The 25102-nt window shown below is 40.8% G+C and overlaps 1 protein-coding gene across 8 annotated transcripts in view; it reads left to right on the forward strand.

Annotated features, from left to right (window-relative positions):
* ARMC2 (armadillo repeat containing 2) overlaps window positions 1-25102 on the forward strand; it is a 135293-nt gene that overhangs the window by 79272 nt on the left and 30919 nt on the right. For all 8 annotated transcript variants that reach the window (XM_073336949.1, XM_073336955.1, XM_073336953.1 and 5 more), the window contains 3 exons: window positions 8091-8236; window positions 12382-12481; window positions 24224-24542. In XM_073336949.1, the coding sequence (XP_073193050.1) occupies window positions 8091-8236; window positions 12382-12481; window positions 24224-24542 (565 nt within the window). The remainder of the gene's footprint in view (window positions 1-8090; window positions 8237-12381; window positions 12482-24223; window positions 24543-25102) is intronic.

The raw sequence follows: 25102 nt of genomic DNA on the forward strand, positions 1-25102 counted from the left end.
CTACCGCACAGTGACGCTGGAACATTTTTTCTCAAGTGCCTTTATTAACAACAGAAACAGCCAGTCTAATTTCTAGTCTAAATTTCCTAGTGGCCAGTTTATATCCATCTGTTCTTGTGTCCACATTGGTACTGAGCTTAAATAATTCCTCTCCCTCTCTGGTATTTATCCCTCTGATATACTTATAGAGAGCAATCATATCTCCCCTCAGCCGTCTTTTAGTTAGGCTAAACAAGCCAAGTTCCCTGAGTCTCCTTTCATAAGACAAGTTTTCCATTCCTCAGATCATCCTAGTAGCCCTTCTCTGTACCTGTTCCAGTTTGAGTCATCCTTCTTAAACATGGGAGACCAGAACTGCACACAGTATTCCAGGTGAGGTCTCACCAGTGCCTTGTATAACGGTACTAAAACCTCCTTATCCTTACTGGAAATACCTCTCCTGATGCATCCCAAGACCGCATTAGCTTTTTTCACAGCCATATCACATTGGCGGCTCATAGTTATCCTATGATCAACCAATACTCCAAGGTCCTTTTCCTCCTCCGTTACTTCTAATTGATGCGTCCCCAGCTTATAACTCAAATTCTTGTTATTAATCCCTAAATGCATGACCTTACACGTCTCACCATTAAATTTCATCCTATTACTATTACTCCAGTTTACAAGGTCATCCAGATCCTCCTGTAGGGTATCCCTGTCCTTCTCTAAATTGGCAATAATACCTCCCAGCTTTGTATCATCCGCAAACTTTATTAGCACACTCCCACTTTTTGTGCCAAGGTCAGTAATAAAAAGATTAAATAAGATTGGTCCCAAAACTGATCCTTGAGGAACTCCACTGGTAACCTCCCTCCAGCCTGACAGTTCACCTTTCAGTAGGACCCGTTGTAGTCTCCCCTTTAACCAATTCCTTATCCACCTTTCAATTTTCCTATTGATCCCCATCTTATCCAATTTAACTAATAATTCCCCATGTGGCACGGTATCAAATGCCTTACTAAAATCTAGGTAAATTAGATCCACTGCGTTTCCTTTGTCTAAAAAATCTGTTACTTTCTCAAAGAAAGAGATCGGGTTGGTTTGGCACGATCTACCTTTTGTAAAACCATGTTGTATTTTGTCCCATTTACCATTGACTTCAATGTCCTTAACTACCTTCTCCTTCAAAATTTTTTCCAACACCTTGCATACTACAGATGTCAAACTAACAGGCCTATAATTACCCGGATCACTTTTTTTCCCTTTCTTAAAAATAGGAACTAAGTTAGCAGTTCTCCAGTCATACGGTACAACCCCTGAGTTTACAGATTCATTAAAAATTCTTGCTAATGGGCTTGCAATTTCTTGTGCCAATTCCTTTAATATTCTTGGATGAAGATTATCTGGGCCCCCCGATTTAGTCCCATTAAGCTGTTTGAGTTTCGCTTCTACCTCAAATATGGTGATGTCTACCTCCATATTCTCATTCCCATTTGTCATGCTACCATTATTCCTAAGATCCTCTTTAGTCTTATTAAAGACTGAGGCAAAGTATTTGTTTAGATATTGGGCCATGCCTAGATTATCCTTGACCTCCACTCCATCCTCAGTGTTTAGCGGTCCCACTTCTTCTTTCTTTGTTTTCTTCTTATTTATATGACTATAGAACCTTTTACTATTGGTTTTAATTCCCTTTGCAAGGTCCAACTCTACTTGACTTTTAGCCTGTCTCACTTTATCCCTACATGTTCTGACCTCAATAAGGTAGCTTTTCTTGCTGATCCCTCCCTTCTTTCACTCCTGTCAAGGTTCCTCCCCCACTCTGAACGCTAGGGTACAGATGTGGGGACCTGCATGAAAACTTCCTAAGTTTATCTTTACCAGCTTAGGTCAAAAAGTTCCCCAAGGTACAAAATATTACACCCGTTATCCTTGGATTGGCCGCTACCACCACCAAACAAATACTGGTTACTGGGGAAGAGCTGTTTGGAAACGTCTTTCCCCACAAAATACTTCCCAAAACCTTGCACCCCACTTCCTGGACAAGGTTTGGTAAAAAGCCGCACCAATTTGCCTAGGTGACTACAGACCCAGACCCTTGGATCTTAAGAACAATGAATAATCCTCTCAACACTTGCACCCCCCCTTTGCTGGGAAATGTTGGATAAAAAACCTCACCAATTTGCATAGGTGATTACAGACCCAAACCCTTGGATCTGAGAACAATGAAAAAGCATTCGGTTTTCTTACAAGAAGACTTTTAATAGAAATAGGAGTAAATAGAAGTAAAGAAATCCCCTCTGTAAAATCAGGATGGTAGATACCTTACAGGGTAATTAGATTCAAAACATAGAGAATCCCTCTAGGCAAAACCTTAAGTTACAAAAAAGATACACAGACAGAAATAGTTATTCTATTCAGCACAATTCTTTTCTCAGCCATTTAAAGAAATCATAATCTAACACATACCTAGCTAGATTACTTACTAAAAGTTCTAAGACTCCGTTCCTGGTCTATCCCCAACAAAAGCAGCATATAGACCGACAGAGACCCTTTGTTTCTCTCCCTCCTCCCAGCTTTTGAAAGTATCTTGTCTCCTCGTTGGTCATTTTGGTCAGGTGCCAGCGAGGTTACCTTTAGCTTCTTAACCCTTTACAGGTGAGAGGAGTTTTCCTCTGGCCAGGAGGGATTTTAAAGGGGTTTACCCTTCCCTTTATATTTATGACAACTCCTTATATGCTTTCTGCTTTTTCTTAATCACCTCTCTGAGATGCTTGCTCATCCAGCTTGGTCTACAACTCCTGCCTATGATTTTTTTCTCCTTACTTGGGATGCAGGCTTCCGATAGCTTCTGCAGCTTTGATTTAAAATAATCCCAGGCCTCCTCTACCTTTACATCCATAAATTCTTCAGTCCAATCCACTTCCCTAACTAATTTCCTTAATTTTTGAAAGTCAGCCCTTTTGAAATCAAAAACCCTAGCTGCAGATTTATTTTTATTAATCCTTCCTTTCAGTTTGAACTGAATTAGCTCATGATCACTTGAGCCAAGATTATCCCCTACAACCATTTCTTCTATGAGGTCCTCACTACTCACCAAAACCAAATCTAAAATGGCATCCAGTCTAGTCGGTTCAGCAACTACTTGCTGAAGGAATCCATCAGCTATCGCATCTAGGAAAATCTGAGCCCTATTATTATTACTAGCACTCGTCCTCCAGTCTATATCTGGGACGTTAAAGTCTCCCATGATCACACAGTTTCCATTAGTATTTACTTTATTAAAAACATTAAAAAGGGGTCTATCCATATCAGATCCCAGCGGTCTATAGCACACCCCAAGCACTATCCCAGGGGAGGCTCTAATAGTTTTCTTCCCCAATTTACTTTTTGCCCAGATGGACTCAGTCATATCCATTTAATCGCTTTTATTTCTTTACATTCTACCTCATCATTGATATACAGTGCTACTCCACCACCTTTACCTTTATTTCGGTCTTTCCTAAACAGCACATCCCCTTCAATCCCTGTAGTCCAGTCATGACGACTATTCCACCATGTCTCTGTTATCTCTATAATATCTGGTTTCACTTCCTGCACCAGTAGCTCTAGTTCCTCCATTTTGTTACCTAGGCTCCTCGCATTAGTGTACAAACATCTTAATTTTTGCTGTTTGGCTTCACTCACATTCTGTACCCTATTAGGCACGGTCATTTTACTACCAGTATAACCTATTAGACTTGTATCTACACTGCCCTTCCTCCTACCCATGGCTGTATCCACTCTTACTTCATTTTCTTTCCTCTCAATGCTAAATTCTGGCACGGAGATTACCTGGACATCTTCCAGCCATCTCCCCCTAATTCCTATACCGTCCTAAGAGGCAGTTTGGTAGGAGGCTGGGAGTCAGAATGTGTGATCTTGGATAACCATTTTTGGGTATGAAAGGATGGCCTAGATTCGGAGAGAAATTGCAAAAGGTGAGGATGTAAAGAATGATGTACCAGTTCCCAGAACCATCCAGTGACTTCAACTGGCATTTTTTGTTCGTTTTTTTTTTTTTTTTTGGGAGACGGGAGGTAGAGCAAGCCTCTGAATATTTTGGAATGGTAAAGCTACTTTATTTTTTTTACCCTTAGAAATGTAATTTTTTCTGCTATTAGCATTCCCTACATGATTTGCTTACATCACTGTTTTTGATGCATTAAAATATGTGATTTCTGATTCTGAGTTAGAATGAATTACTCAGTCATCATAGAGAAATATTGTCCATAATATTTCCATGTTTTCAGACATAGACAATACAGAAGCGTTTTTCTATGATACACATCCAGAGAATAATAAATGACATTAAGTGTTTGCACCAATGGATATAGCGAAAAACCAAGTATTCAATGATAGATACAGAAGTTGTAGATACAGTCAGAAATCCTTTCAGAAGTACAGAATCTGGTGAAGTCCACAGTGAACTACAGGCAATAGAAGGGAGATGCATCAAATTACCCACAATGATCAGTGTGGTTCGTGACTGCACTTTGTTAGCTGGTAACTTAAATGTGTGAATTTATGAAGCCAGATTCTCTTGCATTGACTGTGTTATAGTATGTCATCAAATGATGTTGTTATATAAATAGTCTTCATAGGCTACAGGATTTTTTTTTTCTTTTTAGCATACAAACAAGTTTTTAGTCTTTGAAGAAATTAGCTTTGTTATGCAATGGTCATTTGACAGAAGCTCAAAATATAATTTTAAAAATGTCTGTAACCATAATATTTACTTGTGCTTCGGGAACTTTATGTAGTGGTTATAGCAGAGGTCTGTGACTTAAGACACACTTCTGACCCAGCTAATCTATTCTTACTCTACCTGAGGCCACAGAATGGCAGATGATTCGGCCAAGAAACTTGTATAAGATGTATAATTTGTATAAGATGTTTAGCGATCTCTGCTCACAATCTGGAGAAAGAACAGGAGTAATAAAAGCAAAGAACAGTGATGAACTTCCAAACATTTGTAAGGAGCAAATCAAGAGATGTGATAAGCACTTTTGTATTTCTTAAAATGTCCAGAGCACAGTGTAAAATCTGAATACAGTTCTTTGTATTGAACTCGCTACTATTTGAATAAATTTCACACATTCAGTAGCAGAAACAAAAGCAATTATCTTATTGTTTCTATGGTCATAACTAAAACCAGGAATTAGTAACACTGAGGGGAAAATAGCATTAGAAATGTGGAAGAATTGTTCCAAAATCTAGGATAAATGTTAAGACTATAATAACTTTAGAGGAATAACATTTTTTTATAATTTTTCCATTTGAATTGGCTGCTACGAGTATATGTAGGCAGTGCCAAACTCTGTTATGTTACTGGGGTAAATCCAGGGCAACTCTCTTAGAGACAAAACTGTTATACCCCACTGTAAATGAGAGCAGATTTTGGCTTTACGGTAGTATGCAAATAGTAAGTTTGATCCAAATTTGATCTATTAGGTGTTTGTTATAATAATAATTATGAATATAATTTATTATTCATTTTATTATTAAGTCCCCCAAGGAGGCAAGGAAGTATTATTAAACTTAATTTTACAGATAGGGAAATTGAGACATAGAGACATTAAGTGACTTGCCCAAGCTCACATTCAACTAGTAAATCTGTGACAAGGTTGAAGTTGAAACCTTTTCTACACAATTACATTACTGTTCACCAATACTGCTATGTACTACCACTATATATGTAGTGCTTTATTAAGAATTTTTAAATTCTGTATAAATGTGTTTTCCCAGAGGTTAGTTCTTTTCTAAAACTGACTCTATACATGGCATTAGCATGTATACATTAAAAGTTTTTCCTTTTCTTTTTTCTTTAAACAATAAGATTCACTGAAGAGTACACACTGTGGAGTGCAAGAGTTGTGTGTTTTATGAAGGTTTATAGCTTTTATTTTCTCTTTTGTAGCAGCATAAAATCCCATTTGATTTGATGTGACAATAAAATGTTTGTTTAAAACAATACAGTAGGTAGAAGCTGCTCAGACAACTGCTTATCCTGTTTTCTGTTGATCTTTATGGAAAAATAAAGTGTATAGTTCATATTGCTGAACAGACAGTTCCGTTTAATGAGAAGGTATTATGTGTCTAGAGATTTGCTGACTGAAACCATGTTAAATAGATAGTCTTTATGTCTTTTTAGCCTATATGCAACTTTAAAAACTCATTTGAGAATTAGGAAAATCTGAGGATTTCTTCCTGTATTTGCTTTAGTATTAATGACCTGAATTTGAAATTTTCAAGACATCTCTATTCAAACTAACAATTATGCATAGTTGCCTGTATGACTCTAGTATTTTAATACTCTTATCTCAGAGGAGAATCCAACAAAGATCCTTAAAATATGCAATAACCAGTTCACCCCATTTTCATTACTAGAATCTGTGTGTAGTAGTTTATGAGCTAAGCTCTTCAAAATAGATTTGTTTCACCTGAAAATATTTTGGCTTCTCCATAAACTGAAGACCCAGACTGTGTTTGGCTTTTGTGCTTTTGGATGCAGATTGTGTCCTGCCTGTTACATGTTAACTCTTTAAAAACAGATTTTTTTTTTTTAAATTTACTCTTCACCATTTTAATTTGCTGCTAAAACTGTTACATGCAGTTGCTACCAAAATATAATTATGTATTGAGTGGGGGGCTATATTAATTTGCTCTTGATCAAATAGGACGTCTTCAGAAGATCCAGATGTGGATTTCCACAAATCATCATAAATTCTGTGTCTAATAAATATGTTAAGTATCCATAAGTATTCTACATATGTATTAAATAGGCATCTTTGGCTCAAGCTTAAAATCATTTGTATCAGTGTGTGTGCATGCAAATTTTTAAAACCTTTTTTTAGTGGGAATGTTATTTGTTGCAGTACCTCCTTGGACTGTTTTTTTTTCTCAGCCCTGGTCTCCACTGGGGGCGGGGGAGGGATTGAGCTAAGTTACGCAACTTCAGCTACATGAATAACGTAGCTGAAGTCGACATACTTGGATTGACTTACCGTGGTGTCTTCACCGCAGTGAGTCGACTGCTGCCGCTCCCCCGTCAACTCTGCCTGCGCCTCTCGCGGCGCTGGATTACAGGAGTCGACGAGAGAGCACTCGGGGATCGATCGCTGCCCGCCGATCCAGCGGGTAGTGAAGACATACCCTCACTTATCTCATTTTTAAGCCAGAGTAGACAAGTTCTCTACTTTATAAGGGGGACTTCCAAGGAAAACGTATACAATAAGGCTAAATTACAGTCTAAGTAATCGTGTGTTGCCTATCTAAAATCCCACTTCCTGTCATAACCTGTCATGTAGTCTTGGTGTGTATTCCTTAAGTGATTGCTGCATTTCATGCAAATTGACTGCATTTTATTGGAGTATGAAATTATTTTGGTATGTACAGTGAGTTAGGCAAGCAAGATTTGGCCAAGAGATTGTAAAAATCATGATAAAATGGCATTAAGAATGTTGATTATTAAATAATGCAGAAAATACCACAAGCTAATAATGCTAAGTACCTGACTTAAAATGGGGTTAAACATTAAGGGGTCTGTTGTTCTTTATATGAACATGCTTGTGTGGGGCACAAACTCAAGTGTGGGGGAGTGCTGAGCCTCATCACTCCGCTGGGAGCTCTGAGAAGCATTGTACAAAGCCCCTGAGAACCCTCCAGTGTGAAAAATAAATGACCACTGCTGTACAGCACTGTGTGGCATGCACTCCCTTCTGAGACTAACCAGCACTACTAAATTATGCAGGAGGGGTTAGTGGCATGTCTCCCCCCGGCCCCCCTTGCACCCACAATGAAGGATAATCTGGCCTTTAAAAGAAGAAAGTTGCATGAGCGGCACAAGACAAATATTGATCTTCTTTTATTAAACATTTATTTTAATCTATATAATTTAAATACAAGTCATACACATCCAAAACTAGAGATGCTTACTCCATACATGCTTCTAGAAGTCCTAACCGCTTTATTGTTACCAATTCCCAAGATGGTTTCGGTGACATCTGAACTTATTAAATTTTCAGAAGCACATGGAATTCATAATAGACAATTACATATTCTTTCTACAGGTGACAGCTACTTTGCGAAACTTGGTTGACTTACCTCTTTCAAGATGCCAGCTCCTAAGTAGCGGTGCAGTTTCAGAGCTCTGGGTGGTGCTGGAGCAGCGTATAAATGATAGGGATATATGTACCAATATTGTCAGGATATTCAGGTATGTATGCAACACTGTTTCGATCATCACCCCCCCAATCTCTTGAGCTCTGGTCCTGCACCCATTGAAGTCAATAGTATCATGGAGGTCTCTGGAAGTTACGGATTCCATGACTTCCATGACCTCCGTGACATAAACGTAACCTTAACCCATGGCCTTACAAACATGGATTTATTTTCCCTTTTAAAAAAAATATTTTGTACCACTGTCATGTTAATCTCTGTGGGCCAAATTTAGATTTTATTGTTTAAGATGCCATTTCCTGTCCTTTAAAGAGAGAGAAATTGTTTTTATTGTTAGTAATTTATTTTAATATTTGTTTTTAAAAAGGACAAAAGTTATCTTCTGGTGTTTACAGCTCAAACCTTACAGCAGGGATTGGATTTGCATATGCACAAAAATATGTGAGACACAGGGACATTATTACTTCAGCCATCACAGAACACTCTAGGAGATTAGGTGTCGGAGATCGGCCTTCTTTGTGCAGATGAAGGACTTCTGGTTAGTTTCCCCAGAAGAATCTCATTGTTACCCAGGGAGTTCAATGGCCATTCCCCAAGAAGATGTGGTACTTGCTAGGGAAATCTGCCAGAGTGGGTCACCTCTAGGGTATGTCTCCACTGCAGAATAAGTCCAGGGTTTGAACTCAGGTTCAAGCCTAACTCCCCTTCCGTCTTCGCACAAATCATGCTAACCCAGGACTTGGACGTAGGGCCCCAGGACCCCATGGGGATGAAGGTTCCAAATTTGAGTCAAGCTGGGACCAGGGATTCAAGTGCTGTTGCTTTGCAATGTAGACACAGCCACACTGAACTTGTGTTCTGGGAGTCTGCCAAAAGCTTCCCACAGTCCCACGGCCAACTTTCTTTGTCCTTTAGACAGACAAGTTTGTTGAACGATCAAGTTTTCCCACATTGCACCATGAACAAAGGCCTAGAGCAGTCACATTTTGGGAGGGCACTAGAAAGTGTGAAATATGGGTCTTTGGAATTGGGCTCGCATAATGCAGTGTAGATGCTGGGCTCCAGGGTTCAACAATGCCTAACCTAGGGTTACAAATGAGTGTAGACACTCTAGCCGTAGGTCAACAAACCAAGGGACCAAACTCAAGTTCCACTAATTCTGGGCTTACATTGCAGCGTAGACATATCCCTAGAAAGTATCTTGTTGTATGTATGAATAGCCCTTTGGGCCTCATCTTCACGAGGAAATGAAGATGTGCTCTTAACTCAAGTTAGGTAACTCTAGGTAAAATTCTAGTGAAGACAGTGTAGTTTGTATTTTTGACAAAAGTTAGCAGGTAGAGTATAGTTTTCACACAAGCCAATGCCTTGTCTTTAGTAGGATTTTACCTCAAATTGAGAACCCTTCAGGGTGGGTCTTCACTACCCGCCAGATCAGCAGGTAGTGATCGATCTATCGCATCTCATCTAGACGCAATAAATCAATCTCCGAGCGCGCTCCCTGTCGACTCCGGAACTCCAGCTCACGAGAGGTGGAAGCGGAGTCAACAGGGGAGCGGCAGCGGTCGACTTGCCTCCGTCGTCACAGCCAAGTAAGTCGACCTAAGATACGCTGACTTCAGCTGTGCCATTCACGTAGCTGAAGTTGTGTATCTTAGGTCAAACCTGCTCCTCCCGCCCCTCCGTGAAGACAAGGCATTGAAGAGTTCTCTGTGTCCCAGCATAAATCTGGGCAGGGTTGATTGCAATATTGCAAATGCTGAATGGGGTGGGTAAGTAATTTGAGAATTTTGCAGGAGCTGGATAATAAGGTGTTGAGGAATTTTCAGGGAGTGGAAAGGATGTAGGTACGAGTAATTCTGGGTTTAGTTTTGAATTAAAAGTTTGCCTTTGCCTCTGTGCTGCTGTTGACTGCAAGATTTACTGAAAAGCAATGTTTCCATTGGCTTAAATGCTCACTCCTATCCCCAACAACTATCCAGCCTCTGCTTTCTAGCTGGCAAAGGCACCAAGTCCTAAAGGGAGCATGCCACAGAGAGCAGCTGCTTCTAAGTTCTGCCCTGGTTTCCTTTTCAGCCTTTAAAACAGGCAGAGCTTGGTTCTTTATGGTTTGTGCAGGATGGTTTCCATAGGCTTCCTGGGCAGGGAAACCACAAAACACTTCTCAGGACTTAGTTCTGTATCAGTTTGCTCTTCTCTGTCTGTGTAATCTGGTCTCCAAAGATGAGTCAGTTCTGGGGTTTTGGTATGTTTTCTGTAGATTTACTTCTTCCAGGGAGAGGTTGTTCTCTTTGTAGCCTGGCAAGTTGCTAAGGCTGAGAAGACAGGAGCATTTCCTAGATTACATCTGTGATTCAGTATAGATCAGGGGTGGGCAAACTTTTTGGCCCGAGGGCCACATCTGGCTATAGAAATTGTATGGCGGGCAATGAATGTTCATGAAATTGGGGTTGGGGTGTGGGATGGGGAGAGGGCTCTGGCTGGGGTTGTGGGCTCTGGAGTGGGGCCAGAAAAGAGGAGTTCACGGTGCGAGAGGGGGCTCCGGGCTGGGGTAGAGGGAGTGGAGTAGGTGTGTGGGGGGATGAGGGCTCCGGCTGGGAGTGCACGCTCTGGGGTGGGGCTGGGGATGAGGGGTTTGGGGTGCAGAAGGGTTCTCCGGGCTGGGATTGAGGGGTTCGGAGGGTGAGGGGGATCAGGACTGGGGCAGGGGGGTGGCGGCTAAGGGGTGCAGGCTTTAGGCAGTGCTTACCTGAAGTGGCTCCCAGAAGCAGCGGCATGTCCCCCCTCCAGCTCCTACACGAAGGCACTGCCAGGCGGCTCTGCTGCATGCTGCCCCATCCGCAGGCGCCACCCCTGCAGCTCCTATTGGCCTCAATTCCTGGCCAATGGGAGCTGCAGGGACAGTGCTTGGGGTGGGGGCAGTGTGCGGAGCGGAGCCCCCTGGCTGCCCCTAAGCATAGAAGCCGGTGGGGGGACATGCCGCTGCTTCCAGGAGTCACGCAGAGCAGCCCCCGACTCAAGCGTCGGAGCGGGGCAAACCCCAGACCTCGCTCCCCAGCATGAGCTCGAGGGCTGGATTAAAACGGCTGGAGGGCCAGATGCGGCCCGTGGGCCATAGTTTGCCCATCCCTCGTACAGATGCAGAAATAGATTTGTCTTGTTTAGAGTATCTTAATTCTTCAGATATTTTCTTTAATTTGGTAATTACAGACCCTGATTCCTCTCCTATTATCTGGATGCTCTGATGGTACTAAACCGCTATAAAACCAAATTAACCAGCTACCTGGAAATTGCATAAGTAGCGTAGAATATAGAACTAAATGCTGTTCTTTGTTTCCTCTAACATTATTAGTCTTACCGTTTATCTTTTCCCAATCTGTAACATAAAATTTAGCTAGGTTCTTTGTATAGAATTCATGTTTTCAAATCTGTTTTGATTATTCACTTGTCTGGCCCATAAATATTATAACCTCTTGTAATCCTACTTGATTCTGCAGACATTTTCAGGTACAATGTTAACTGGAGGTAAAGGCTTAGCCAGTTAACCATATAGCAGTGATAACTGTAGGCCAAAGTATGCCCTCGCTCCTCTTTGAATCGTTAAGGTGATGGGTACAGAGATATAGCAGCCTGAGGAGCTATAACATTGGGTCAGATGCAGGAAGAGAATGCCTTGAAGAGTGTTGGGAGGGTACTCCTCATCCCTGCTGGTTAAAGAATAGCACCGATGGAATTATATTGGGCACAAGCACGCATGCAGATGAAATGAGGTCCTGTTCTTGTCTCTACCTGGCATCCCATGCTGTCTTGAGGCTAAAGGCCTCTGCTTAGTGCTTAAGGAATACTATTAGTGTTGGCATTCGTGCCTGGGCTAGGCACATGTGTTGAGGAAGGCTCCTCATGCCCTCTCCTGTCCCTCATTGTACTGGCACAGGAATAACTAGAATTTTGTTCATTGTTTGTGTCACACATACACAATAGTTGTTACTATATATTCATCGAAGTTCAGTGTCATTCTCTTATGTGACTGGCTGCCTGTATCTGTAGTAGAAGTACTAGTATTTCATTCTGTATGTTGGAAAAGATTACTTTGAGACTCGAAAGTAGAATTAATATTTTTTTATTTTGCAGAAGAAATAAAATGCTGTAATTTATATATATTTTATTTTTGTACCTTTATAGCAAATTTTCATCCTACAATGACTGCTGTGCAGCTCTGGCAGACTGCTCCAGGTGTTATGTTTTATTTTTAGCCCTTCTAAACAAACACCAAAAGAAGCAGGTCAGTATTTTCATCTCCTGCTTTTTATATTTTAATCCTGTGTGTCTCTGTTATTGTATGTGTGTAAGCCCATTTTCAGTGACCTACTTTCATGCACATTTACAAGATGATAATTTAAAACAGTTGACAGCATTTCTATATTAAGGAAACGGAATCATTTAGATTAAGAGGGCAGCACAGAGGGCAGACAGTTGATTAATTTGTCTATCCTTAGCACACATATAAGCTATCCTCTGAATACTTATATTTTTTCCAAGGTTTTAAGTAGTAGTAATGTTTTTTAAAAAGCAAGTGGTTTATTGAATAACAAAATTTTTTCCATATTTAAAATTGCTTAACTTTAAGAAACCCCACATTTCAATTGTGGAAAAAGCTACAACTTCTTTTTATCAAATATCCAGACAAGCTATCAAAGGGTACATCTATACTGCAATAAAAAACCCCGAGGCACTGAGTCTCGGACCTTAGGCTCACATCAATTGGTCTGAGGGGCTAAAAATTGCAGCATAGATGTTTCGGCTTGGGATGGAGCCTGGGCTCTGGGACCCTCCTGCCTTCCAGGGTTTCAGAACCAGGCCTCAGCCCAAGCCTGAACATCTACACTGACATTTTTAGCACCACAGTCAGAGCCCCTCAAGCCTGAATCAACTGACCCGAGCCAGCTGCAGCCATACCGGCGGTCTTTTATTACAATTTAACCTACCCCCAAGTATGGATTCTTGTTATGCCTGAAAAATATATAGTGCCTTCTACCAAAGCAACACAAGATTATTTGTAACAGATAGCTAGAAATAAAAGTATTTGGGAATTTTCATATCCGAAAGGTTGGCTAGAATTATGAGTGTATCCTTTTTATATGTTATAATAAATAACTGGTTCTTAAGTAAGCACAAAATGTTTGTTGCCTGAGAATGCTGAGATTTTTAACCTGTCATAGTTCTACTTTTAATAAATGGTTCTCATCCCATAGATCAGCTTTATTTTTGCATGTTAAGCACCATCTCTTCTTTATCAAAGTATCACTTAGTAAGCAAATTAACTGTTTATTAAAACACGTTTATTACTGTGTTGCGATGATTTTGTGTATGTATTCAGAATGATTTCTCCTTACAGGGATTCTTATGCACACACCCAGAGCTATTTGTACTAGTGTATTGCCGACAGACCCCGGTCATTGGGATCGAACCTGGGAACTCTGGAGCTAAAAACATGATCCTCTACTGCATGAGCTAAAAGTCATATAGCCCTTAGCTAAGGCTGTAACAGACTCATTAATCTCTGTAAGTGGTCTTGGTGCCACTAGAGGGGACAGAGCACCACACCCAGGGGGTGTGTGGGTTACAGTAAGTTACTGAAGGCCGATGCTGGCAGAGAGGGGGCCTGAATGATCTAACAGATCACTTTCCTCTCTAATATTTATAGTATTTTAAACATTAGAACTGTGAGGATGCATGCAAGCTTTTGAAGTGCAGTTGGCATCACTACAATGTATAATACTGAGAGTTAGTGAATTTATAGATCAGCTTTTATCTGTTTAAAAAACAAACAAACCTCACAACCTAGCAAAAACTGTCTGGGAGGATGAGCAATGAGAGTATCAATGGATCAATCACAGTATTGCCAGTCCCAAGTATTCAAAATAATGAGGCAGGTCTCAAAAAAATCATAAAGATTGGCTTAAACGTGTGAGATTTTTTTTAAAAAAAAATATTCTTTGGGTTTTTTTTGTCTCTTGGTTTCTGGGGCTTTAGTATACACCTGGGTTGGGGTGTCAAGCTTTGCTCTGCAACCATGAGAGCTAGAAACTTACTTTAAAAAATAAAAAAGAATGGTGAGAGTCATTCTCAAACAAGTAATCAAATACTTTCAAGGAGCTGTGACTTTCAGAAAAACGCCAAATGTCATGATGACTTGGGATTAAAAATGTGAGAGCTGGAAACACCGCAGTTATTGAGCCTGCTGAGCAGCTTGTCCTTATCACTTGACTGCTCTGAGAAGATAGGGAGGGTTTGTTAGGAGAGTTAAATTGCCAAGATTCACATAACTGCATGTGTTGTCATCTCACATAAGAAGGGAAATATGTGTGAGTTGGCAAGATGGATCTTCAGGCCTGGGCAAGGGAGCTCAGCGGTCCCATTTTTGGACACGTAACTGACCTGGTTCTCCTTGGTGCCTTCTCCACAGCTGTTTTTAGAGTTTGTTGGAGAGCCTTTGTTGGCTCTGTACCTCTCAAATGTCATGCACAATGGGCTGCCATGGATGCTTATCTTGGGATCCAATATCCCGTAATGTTGTGCCATGTGTACTTTCCCCAAGCTCCCAGCTGTCACTGGAATAGTGTTTGAGGCTGTTTCTCACCTTTTCTTCAGAGCTATTTGGAAAGGCAGTTGAGCACAGTTCTTCCGTTCAAGCTCCCCTACCTCTCACATGTACTTCTTGAGCTGCAGCTATGTGAAGCATAGCTTTCTCCTCCTGCTGAGCTTGCCGCTGATGGTGATGTCATTAGCCGCAGGGAGGCCCTCTTTTAAAACAGGAAGAAAGCATATAAATGAGGTGACGATTTCCATACAATGACGTGTGTGTGTAAATATAATTAGAGACTAATCTTGATCTTGCATATTCTCCACCCCACCCTTTTTTCCCCCCAGTTGAAATTATTGGATCGTCTTTACGAATAGTTTCAGGTTGGCCAAAACAGCATTTATTAGTAAACAAACTGCTCTGCTCTGCTTGAGCAACCCCTGACAACTACCCCACCCCAGATCTCTAGAATCACTTTTTAACTGTTTAGTGTCCTTTTGATTTTATGTTCCAGCCTTGGTAGGACAACTGTGGAACTCTTAGCTGGAGCCTCTAAGTGGGATCTTTACAGTTAAATACTCTGTCATAGCATCAGAGTTTAGGGACAGAAGGGACCGCCAGATCATCTAGTCTGACCTCCTGAATATCACAGGCCACCAACATCACCCAGCAGCCATACACTAAACCCAGCAACCAAAATTAGACCAAAGTATAACAGTGCTCAGGAGACTAGATTATTATATCGCATAGACAGAGAACAGGAGGGACTGAGGTGGACCAGTGCCCATGGTTCCACAATGGTAGGGAAATGATTAAGTCCTACATCTTGGCAGGGGGTTGTGGTCTTCCCTTGTGGTCTTCCAACCCTATGATTCTAAGTAAGAGGTACTCGGATAATCCTGGCAAGTGACCCCCACCCACACACTGCAGAGGAGGGTGAAAACCCTCCAAGGTCACTGCCAACCTGACCTGGGGGGAAATTCCTTTCCAGCCTTACACATGGTGATCTGTTAGATCCTGAGCATGTGAGCAAGAACCAGCAAGCCACGCATCTGAGAGAGAGACTGCTTGGTGCCACATCAGAGCCCTAACTCTGGCCCTCTCTGTCCAATGTCCCTGTCCCTCCCTGTCTTGTCTCCTGATGTATTTGTCAGGAGCTGACTTACCTGCATCCACTGTCTGGTCTTCCTGGCTATTTTTCTAACCGCCTGCTCTTAAACTGAACCAACCTATGCATTCATCTCTCATTATAGCTACCCAGTACCTATTCCTTACAACAGACAACCTTATAAAATATATAGTATTCCTAGATTAATACAAGCAGTCCTATGTTTTTCATAAGGGTTACTAATGCCACAGCTGAATTTATAAAAGTGCCTATTCAATACCCTGAGACCACTATTGGCATCTCCTCTGCTTTGAGACATCTCAATCCTACAAGATATTGATAAAAAAAATCTTTTTCTGTTACTTTGTCTTCAGCTGTTGTTTTTTTCACTGATGAGTTTCAATAGATGTATATGGATTCTCTATTTTTAAAAATTATTTTGGGTTAACATAACTTTTTCTCCTTGATCCATATGTTTGATCATTTTAGGCTTTTTGTTTAAGCTCCCTTTTTTAATACAATAGTGACAGAGACCCTTCAAAAACATAAATTTATGTTACCCCTTCCCCCCACCCTCCCGGCATACCAGTGTAATAAGTGATTATGATGGTTGGTCATTACAGAGCCAAGAACTCTTAAGATTTTCTCCTGAGGGTGGTGTGTGTGTGTGAGTGTGTGTGTGTATATATATATATATATATGTGAGTGTGTGTATATATATATATATATATATGTGAGTGTGTGTATATATATATATATATATATATGTGAGTGTGTATATAAAGTTCTAGAAATATAACAGATACAGTATGATAAATAACTCGTGCTTGATTCTCTCTTGTATTATTAATTTTTGCTTAGAGAAAAGATCTTCCTGGGACAAATGTTCTGAAAAAATCTCAAGGGGATTTTCATGGTGATTAATCTAAACAGCCACAGAGGGTCAGCCTTTCCCTACAGCATGATGGCTTATAACATGCCTGGCTAACAACATGCATAACTTCAAATTTTTAAATTGTGATGATAATTCTTTTTTCTCTAAAGAGATGTAATAGAAAGAGTCTAAATATATACTTTAGACCAGGGGTTCTCAACCTTTTTCTTTCTGACCGCCTCCCCCAGCATGCTATAAAAACTCCACTGCCCACCTGTGCCACAACAACTGTTTTTCTGCATATAAAAGCCAGGGCCAGCGTTAGGGGGTAGCAATCAGGGCAGTTGCCCGGGGCCTATGCCACAGGGGGCCCTGTGAATATAAGTTGCTCAGGCTTCGGCTTCTGCCCTGGGTGATGTGGCTTGGAGCCCGGGCTTCAGCCCTAGGTGGTGGCGCTTCAGCTTTCTGCCCTAGGCCTCAGCAAGTGTAATGCTGGCCCTGCTTGGCCTATCCCCTGAAATCTGCTTGTGCCCCCCTTCAGGGGCCTCTGGACCCTCCCTGTTTGAGAACTACTGCTTTAGGCACATGACTGGCTTAGAATATGTAGTGCTCAAAGATACGATCCAAACTGTCTCACCAGCTGGTGTCACATACCTACGTGTTGTTCAGGTATAATGGTTGGTAGCTGTAGCTAAGAGGGTGAATGCAACTGTTGGAGTATTTGCATGAATATAAGGGAGGTGTATATGTATACATCTGTATATGGTATTGGCGAGACTATTACTGGAATACTGTGTCCATTCTTCAATAAGTATGCTGAAAATTTGGAATGGGTTCAGAAAAGAGCTACAAGAATGATTAGAGATCTGGAAAACATGCCTTATAATGAGAAGCTCAAGCGATTTAGTTTATTGAAGAGAAAGTTAAGAAATGACTTGTCTGATAGTAGGCAACTCTTTAGCAGAAAAGGCATAATGAGAGCCAGTGATTGGAAATGGAAATTGGACAAGTTCAGAAATAAGGTGCACATTTTTAAGTGCAACAGTAACTTTCATTTTGGGTCACTGATTATTTTTGGTTTTGTCCTTGAATTTTCACTTCTGGTGTGTCGCTTCAAGATGTGTCCTGAATGTGTTTGGAAAAGTTCCCTCACAGCTTGACATGACTGCTGTTTGTTTGCCCTCTGGGCAGACTGTCAAGCCCAAAGGAGCACACTCATATCTTCTTTCAGAGAATACTTTACAAAGCAGAAAATCAGATTTTTTAGTGCTGGCAAAGTGAAGAGTAAATTTACCCCACTTTGTATCAGGTGCTTAAAGTGAATGTGGTCAAAAGGGGTCATAAGACCCAGCAAATAAAATTTTCAACAACTTGAGCTGTGTTGTTGAGAGGTGCACGTTTTATCCCTGTCCAGGGCGGTGGGGAAACCCCTTGTGATTGGCGGCTTCCCACTTTCTGCCTTCTGGGGTGTAAGTAGTCAGTCAGAGCTTCTGCAAGAACCAGCAAAGTTCTCCCCTCCCCGCCCCGGAGGCAAAATCATTCCCACAGGAGGGGATGGGGGAGAAGAAAAATCCTACCATTCCTATTCCCCCATCTCCTCTGAGCAATGGGACTGTTCCTCTGATTCTCTTTCCTCCCCTCTCTCTCATTGAAACACCTGGCCTAGGAATGGGGAGAGAGGACCCTGCTGCAGCCTCTACACCAGCCCTGGTAGAGATGTGGGTGAAGGAGCTGCAGGGAGAGCAGAGGTTCAGGCTGGCAAAACTGATGTGGAGACTGGAGGGGGTGCAATTGATGGGAGACAAGCAGATATTATGTTGCTTTCATTTTTGTAGAATATAATAGACCATCCCCTTTTTTCAGACCACTTTGAGTACTACTTTGAGTATTGCAGGAGGGATTCACCCCTTTGGAGGACAGGCAAAATTACCATCACCCTCCGTCAGCGTTTACACTAGAAGAGGAAGAGCAAATTTAGTTTAAAGCCGGGAACACAATAGAGCCTTGTGGTGGAATCTGCGTTTTTGGCTTGCTACATTTTTCCCCTCAGAGCCTGATACAGATGTCAAACAAACCAAAAACTGGGCTTAGTCTCATGTCTGGTGATAGCACATCACATACTGCAGATTGAAAAAAAATTATTGGGTCACTTGATAAAACATATTTAGGTCAAGATTATTTAGCCACTTGGCTTTTCCCTTTCTGCTTAATAAATCTGAACTTTTGAGGATTTTTTCATCATGAGGTTCAGAAAAATGGCTTATGAAGTTTAGCATTACCAGTCGTCTTTAACCACAGAAGTCTAATATAGCTATTCTTTTTAGTTTCTAATGTAAATTTCTGTAAAATACTGGGGGTCTGCAAACACAAATACTAACCTTTGCTGCAAGTGCAATGTAGGGGATAGACTTTTAGACTTAACTGGACAAAAATATTTGTCCATCACCATTATTGTCAGCCAATTCAAAGTTAAGAGTTAATGAAGAGTATATGTACACTGTGCTTTGGCTCTTCTAAATGCGTGTACATATTTGGTGCTAGTGCACAATTACATATGTAAAGGTGTCCTATCGTCTGCCTATTAGATTGAACAAGAAAGAACTCATGGTATTCTGTCATCCCTTCCTGGAACTTAAAGAAAAGAAATATCGTTTAAGAACATAAGAACGGCCATACTGGGTCAGACCAGTCGTCCATCTCGCCCAGTATCCTGTATTCCAGCAGTGGCCAATGATAAGTGTTTCAGAGGGAATGAACAGAACAGGCCATCATCAAGTGATCCAATCCCCTATCGTCCACTCCACCATCTGGCAAACAGAGGCTAGGGACACTCAGAGTATGGAGTTGCATCCCTGACCATCTTGGCTTATAGCCATTGATGGACCTATCCTCCAGGAACTTATCTATTTCTCTTTTGAACCCTGTTATAGTTTTGATCTTCACAACATCCCCTGGCAATGAGTTCCACAGGTTGTTTGTTCGTTATGTGAAGAAGTACTTCCTTTTGTTTGTTTTAAACCTGCTTATTAATTTTAGTGGGTGACCCCTAGTTCTTTTGTTATGTGAAGGAGTAAATAACATTTACTTATTAATTTTTTCTCCAGACCATTAATGATTTTATAGACTTCTATCATATCCCCCCGTTAGTCATCTCTTTTCCAAGCTGAAAAGTCCCAGTCTTCTGGAATTTTTGGAATTCACTTATACAAATTATTTTAATTGGCATCAAATCATAGAATATCAGGGTTGGAAGGGACCTCAGGAGGTAATCTAGTCCAACTCCCTGCTCAAAGTAGGACCAATCCCCAACTAAATCATCCCAGCCAGGGCTTTGTCAAGCCTGACCTTAAAAACTTCTAAGGAAGGAGATTCCACCACCTCCCTAGGTAACGCATTCCAGTGTTTCACCACCCTCCTAGTGAAAAAGTTTTTCCTAATATCCAACCTAAACCTTCCTCACTGCAACTTGAGACCATTACTCCTCATTCTGTCATCTGCTACCACTGAGAACCGTCTAGATCCATCCTCTTTGGAACCCCCTTTCAAGTAGTTGAAAGCAGCTATCAAATCCCCCCTCATTCTTCTCTTCCGCAGACTAAACAATCCCAGTTCCCTCAGCCTCTCCTCATAAGTCATGTGTTCCAGTCCCCTAATCTTATTTGTTGCCCTCTGCTGGATATTTTCCAATTTTTCCACATCCTTCTTGTAGTGTGGGGCCCAAAACTGGACACAGTACTCCAGATGAGGCCTCACCAATGTCGAATAGATGGGAATGATCATGTCCCTCGATCCGCTGGCAATGCCCCTACTTACACATCCCAAAATGCCACTGGCCTTCTTGACAACAAGGGCACACTGTTGACTCATATCCAGCTTCTCGTCCACTGTAACCCCTAGCTACTTTTCTGCAGAACTGCTGCGTAGCCATTTGGTCCCTAGTCTGTAGCAGTGCATGGGATTCTTCCTTCCTAAATGCAGGACTCTGCACTTGTCCTTGTTGAACCTCATCAGATTTCTTTTGGCTCAATCCTCTAATTTGTCTAGGGCCCTCTGTATCCTATCCCTACCCTCCAGCGTATCTAGCTCTCCTCCCAGTTTAGGGTCATCTGCAAACTTTCTGAGGGTGCAAATCCATACCATCCTCCAGATCATTAATGAAGATATTGAACAAAACTGGCCCCAGGACTGAACCTTGGGGCATTTCACTTGATACCGGCTGCCAACTAGACATGGAGCCATCGATCACTGCCCGTTGAGCCTGACAATCTAGCCAGCTTTCTATCCACCTTATAGTCCATTCATCCAGCCCATTCTTCTTTAACTTGCTGGCAAGAATACTGTGGGAAACCGTGTCAAAAGCTTTGCTAAAGTCAAGGAATAACACGCTTTTGCCTCCTCCACGGAGCCAGTTATCTCATCACGGAAGGCAATTAGATTAGTCAGGCATGACTTGCCCTTGGTGAATCCATGCTGACTGTTCCTGATCACTTTCCTCTCCTCTAAGTGCTTCAGAATTGATTCCTTGAGGACCTGCTCCATGATTTTTCCAGGGACTGAGGTGAGACTGACTGGGGTGTAGTTCCCAGGATCCTCCTTCTTCCCTTTTTTAAAGATGGGCACTACATTAGCCTTTTTCCAGTCGTCCGGGACCTCTCCCAATCGCCATGAGTTTTCAAAGATATAGCCTGCAAATCAGACTGGGTTCATTTTAGGGACAGGATTCAAATTCTTAAGAAGAAATAGGTCACCCATCCTTAGTCTAGCTTCTAACAGAGATCAAATAAAGTTTGTCAAATCAATAGCTTTGACAAACCTGTTCAATTTAAAAAGAGTGCTTCAATACAAACAGAAATTACAGTGTTCCTCTGTCTTCAGTACTGAATCTGTGCACGCTAGTTTCAAAAGATATGTCTTACTGTTGAAACCTATGTTTAGGGCCTGCAAATCCGCAGATATCTGCTTTATACCTGCAGGGATCTGCATCTGCGGATGTGGTTGTATTGTTTACTATCCTTGCAGATCACGGATTAGATGTGGATCCAAATTTTTGTATCCACATAGGGCTCTACCTGTGTTGTATAAATCAACCTGATAAATACGTATGTATTTCGTTTATTTGCAGATATGCCTGAAATGCCTGCATGCTTTCTCAGTAAATATTCCAAATGTTTGGCTATATACTAACCCTGCCTACTGCTGATTTTTTTCAGATGTGCAAATATCCCATGTGTCTATGTACATTTATTCTTGTAACTGTTTTCAAAGTAAAAAGAAAAGGAGGACTTGTGGCACCTTAGAGACTAACAAATTTATTTGAGCATAAGCTTTTGTTAGTCTCTAAGGTGCCACAAGTCCTCCTTTTCTTTTTGCGAATACAGACTAACACGGCTGCTACTCTGAAACCTGCTTTCAAAGTGGCATTCATCTCTAACTCCATGCATGGCTGTCTGAACAGTGGTTTTTGGTTTTACATTACTCAGCTTAGTTGTTCTTATGGCATGCACATTTTTGAAAATTTAGCCAAAAATACATAAAAATATAGCCTATAATTCCTAAGTAATATAAAATCACATCTGCATTTCTTGTATTTGACTGTTATTTAAACTCTGTCAGTGGATGGTAATGAAACTTCTGTAATACTTTTTAAAACAGGATGTGCTATGCTAAAAAGAAATAATATCTTGTAGGCTTGTTTCATAGTCTATAGGTGGAAAACATAGCTGAGATCACACTTCTCAAAATATCAGTTAAATTGATTGCTTTACAGTACCTGTCTGTTTATTCCCTGATTGGCTAGAGCTGTTGCTAAGCTGGTACTGTTTTAACCAAAATTAGAAAGTCAGTGTAAAGCAAGTTAAACTAGACTGCCTTCTTTTTTCACTTCTCTCTTCTGATTCATCAACTGTTTGAAACAACAAATTCTTTGTAGCCTTTGTGGGAAGGCTTCCATTGGGGATTGTGATGGCTTAGGTAAAAAGCTTCTAGACAGTTACTTATAAAATAAAAATGTTTATACGTATCTTGTGTTGGTGACATTCAGATGTTTGCAAAATAGTAATAGTGGGAGCAATGCCATAGAGAGTCAGAGTGTCTAGCCCAAAGTGAGGGAGAGAGATTAGAGGTCACTCATTGATGACCCCCTGGCAAGTTCATTAGTAGTTGTGATGAACGCTGAAGCTCATTTTCTTGTCTTTGGACATAGATGTATCTCTGTGATGCAAGGCCTTGTGGGAGTGGTTCAAAAGAGGAGAAATTATTAGTGGAGGAATATATGATCCATTGATTAAATTGCAAAAATTTCTCTATCAAATGTTAATACATGTACAGTAACAAGTTGCCATTCTTTGAATGTCTCTTGATAAAGTATGGGGTTTATTCCTTGGGGGATTACAGTGTCTGAATGGGATTCCTGTATTTCAAGAAAAACAACGTGTAGGGTGTTTGTCAAAGCAGTGGTTTAGTGCAAGTACAGTCGTTTAACGGTTAGGGGTAGACTGACTATGCTGCACTCAGGGGATTGCCACTTCTTTCCCTGTATTGTTGAAACAGAGCCAGTACTTGGACTTTCCATTTTGGAAACTAGCTAGGTGTTGATGGGGGTCGAGACAGTTTTTTGAGTAATTTCATCTTTGGGAGAGAAAACAAGGAGAATTCTGAAAGCTAAACCAGCCCATACTGTTGAATTAATAGCAGTTGGGGGTATTGTTGTGGGATGACACCTGAGTCAGTCAGCTCCTGCATCGCACAGATTGCTGTATCCCCATGGTGGTCGAAATGAAGGCAATGAGGGAGATGTAGTATTAGGATTGGGAGGTCTGTGGCATAGCAGACTAGACCTTTTTCATTGGCTCTTGATTTGCGCCTCTTCCCCCCCACACACACACACACTTTATTTAAAAGAGAAATGCCAGGAGGAAATAAATCTTTATAGACACCATCTGAACAGAATTCTCGTTGTTGGGTTTGTGCTTCCTTGTGGACATCAGGTGACACTTCCATTGCTTTAAAATCTTAAGCTTTCTAGGGCAGCAGTAGCAGGGTAGAATGCTTATGAGGCCCTATTGGCCATCAAAGCAACCCTCTGCTTATTTGGGAGACTGATTAAACCTTGCAAATGCAAGGCATTTACATAACTAGAATATCCATCTGAAATGTTCTATTATCCTGTTGGGTTGTTGGTCATTTGATGGAAGTAGACTACTTCTATTTAGGAGACCCCCATGATTAATAACCTCTATGGTACTAGAACTGTTTGCCTTTGTGAGATGATTTTTTTTTTAAAACTCTTCCCTCAACTGAGTAATCAAATACAGCATCAAAGATTGTTTCCTTTTTTGCTGTATTTAGTGTTCTTCCATTTGCATTGAATTGTGAAATACATGAAATATTGACGTTCTTCAAACCGCTAGCAACTTCAACTTTTCTCTCGGTGTAACAGAGTTTGTTTATTTTATTGCAGGATTTAGTTGTCCGTGTTGTTTTCATTCTTGGCAATTTAACAGCAAAGAACAACCAGGCCCGTGAACAATTTTTTAAAGAGAAAGGAAGTGCTGACACCTTGATATCATTATTCCAAACCTACAATGAACTTGATTTGAATGCAAAAAAAGAACAACATGAAGAAGAAGAAAACAAATCAAAACAAAAGCATCCTTCAGAAACAGAGGATGTCCTTATAAAACTTATTAGAGTGCTTGCCAATCTCTCCATTCATCCTAGTGTAGGTGCTGTTCTGGCAGCTAACCATCGCATTGTGGCATTGCTTGTTACGGTTCTAGGTAAAGTTTGTATATTATGTGCATTTTTTCATGTATTATTTTCATTCAATCTGTCAGGCAGGTATAGTACTTCATTACTTCAGCTTTTGTTATTGGGAGAACCTTAATTAAATCTGCCATGATGTTAAAATAGGAAAATCAATCTGCTAATGTTAATAATTGCAATGTATAGACTAACTTACTTTAAACAGTAGCAGAATTATCACCTTCATACTAAACTTTCCAGCATCTTTCCTGCAAGGCATTCAAAGGAGCCTCATGCATAGATAGGATTTATAGATCAGATTATTAAGAATAAATCAGACTACACAAAAAGATTAGTAAACCGTGGGAATTTTCTTTTGAACATGTCTGACTGAAAACTCATATAGTGAGCTTGCCTTCTTGCCTCCTCCCTACATAAGAGGATTTTTTTTTAAACAAAAAGTTTGTAATTAAGGACCTGTTTCTGCAAGCACATTCTGCTTGGTTCTGCCTTCGTACAGCAGAAACAATCTGCAAAACTTACATGCCAGTATATTTTAAACACTATTATCCAAATCAAGGGGAGTTCTATATAT

Source organism: Lepidochelys kempii, chromosome 3 (genome assembly GCF_965140285.1).
Source record: "Lepidochelys kempii isolate rLepKem1 chromosome 3, rLepKem1.hap1, whole genome shotgun sequence".
In the NCBI taxonomy this organism is placed as follows: domain Eukaryota; kingdom Metazoa; phylum Chordata; order Testudines; family Cheloniidae; genus Lepidochelys; species Lepidochelys kempii.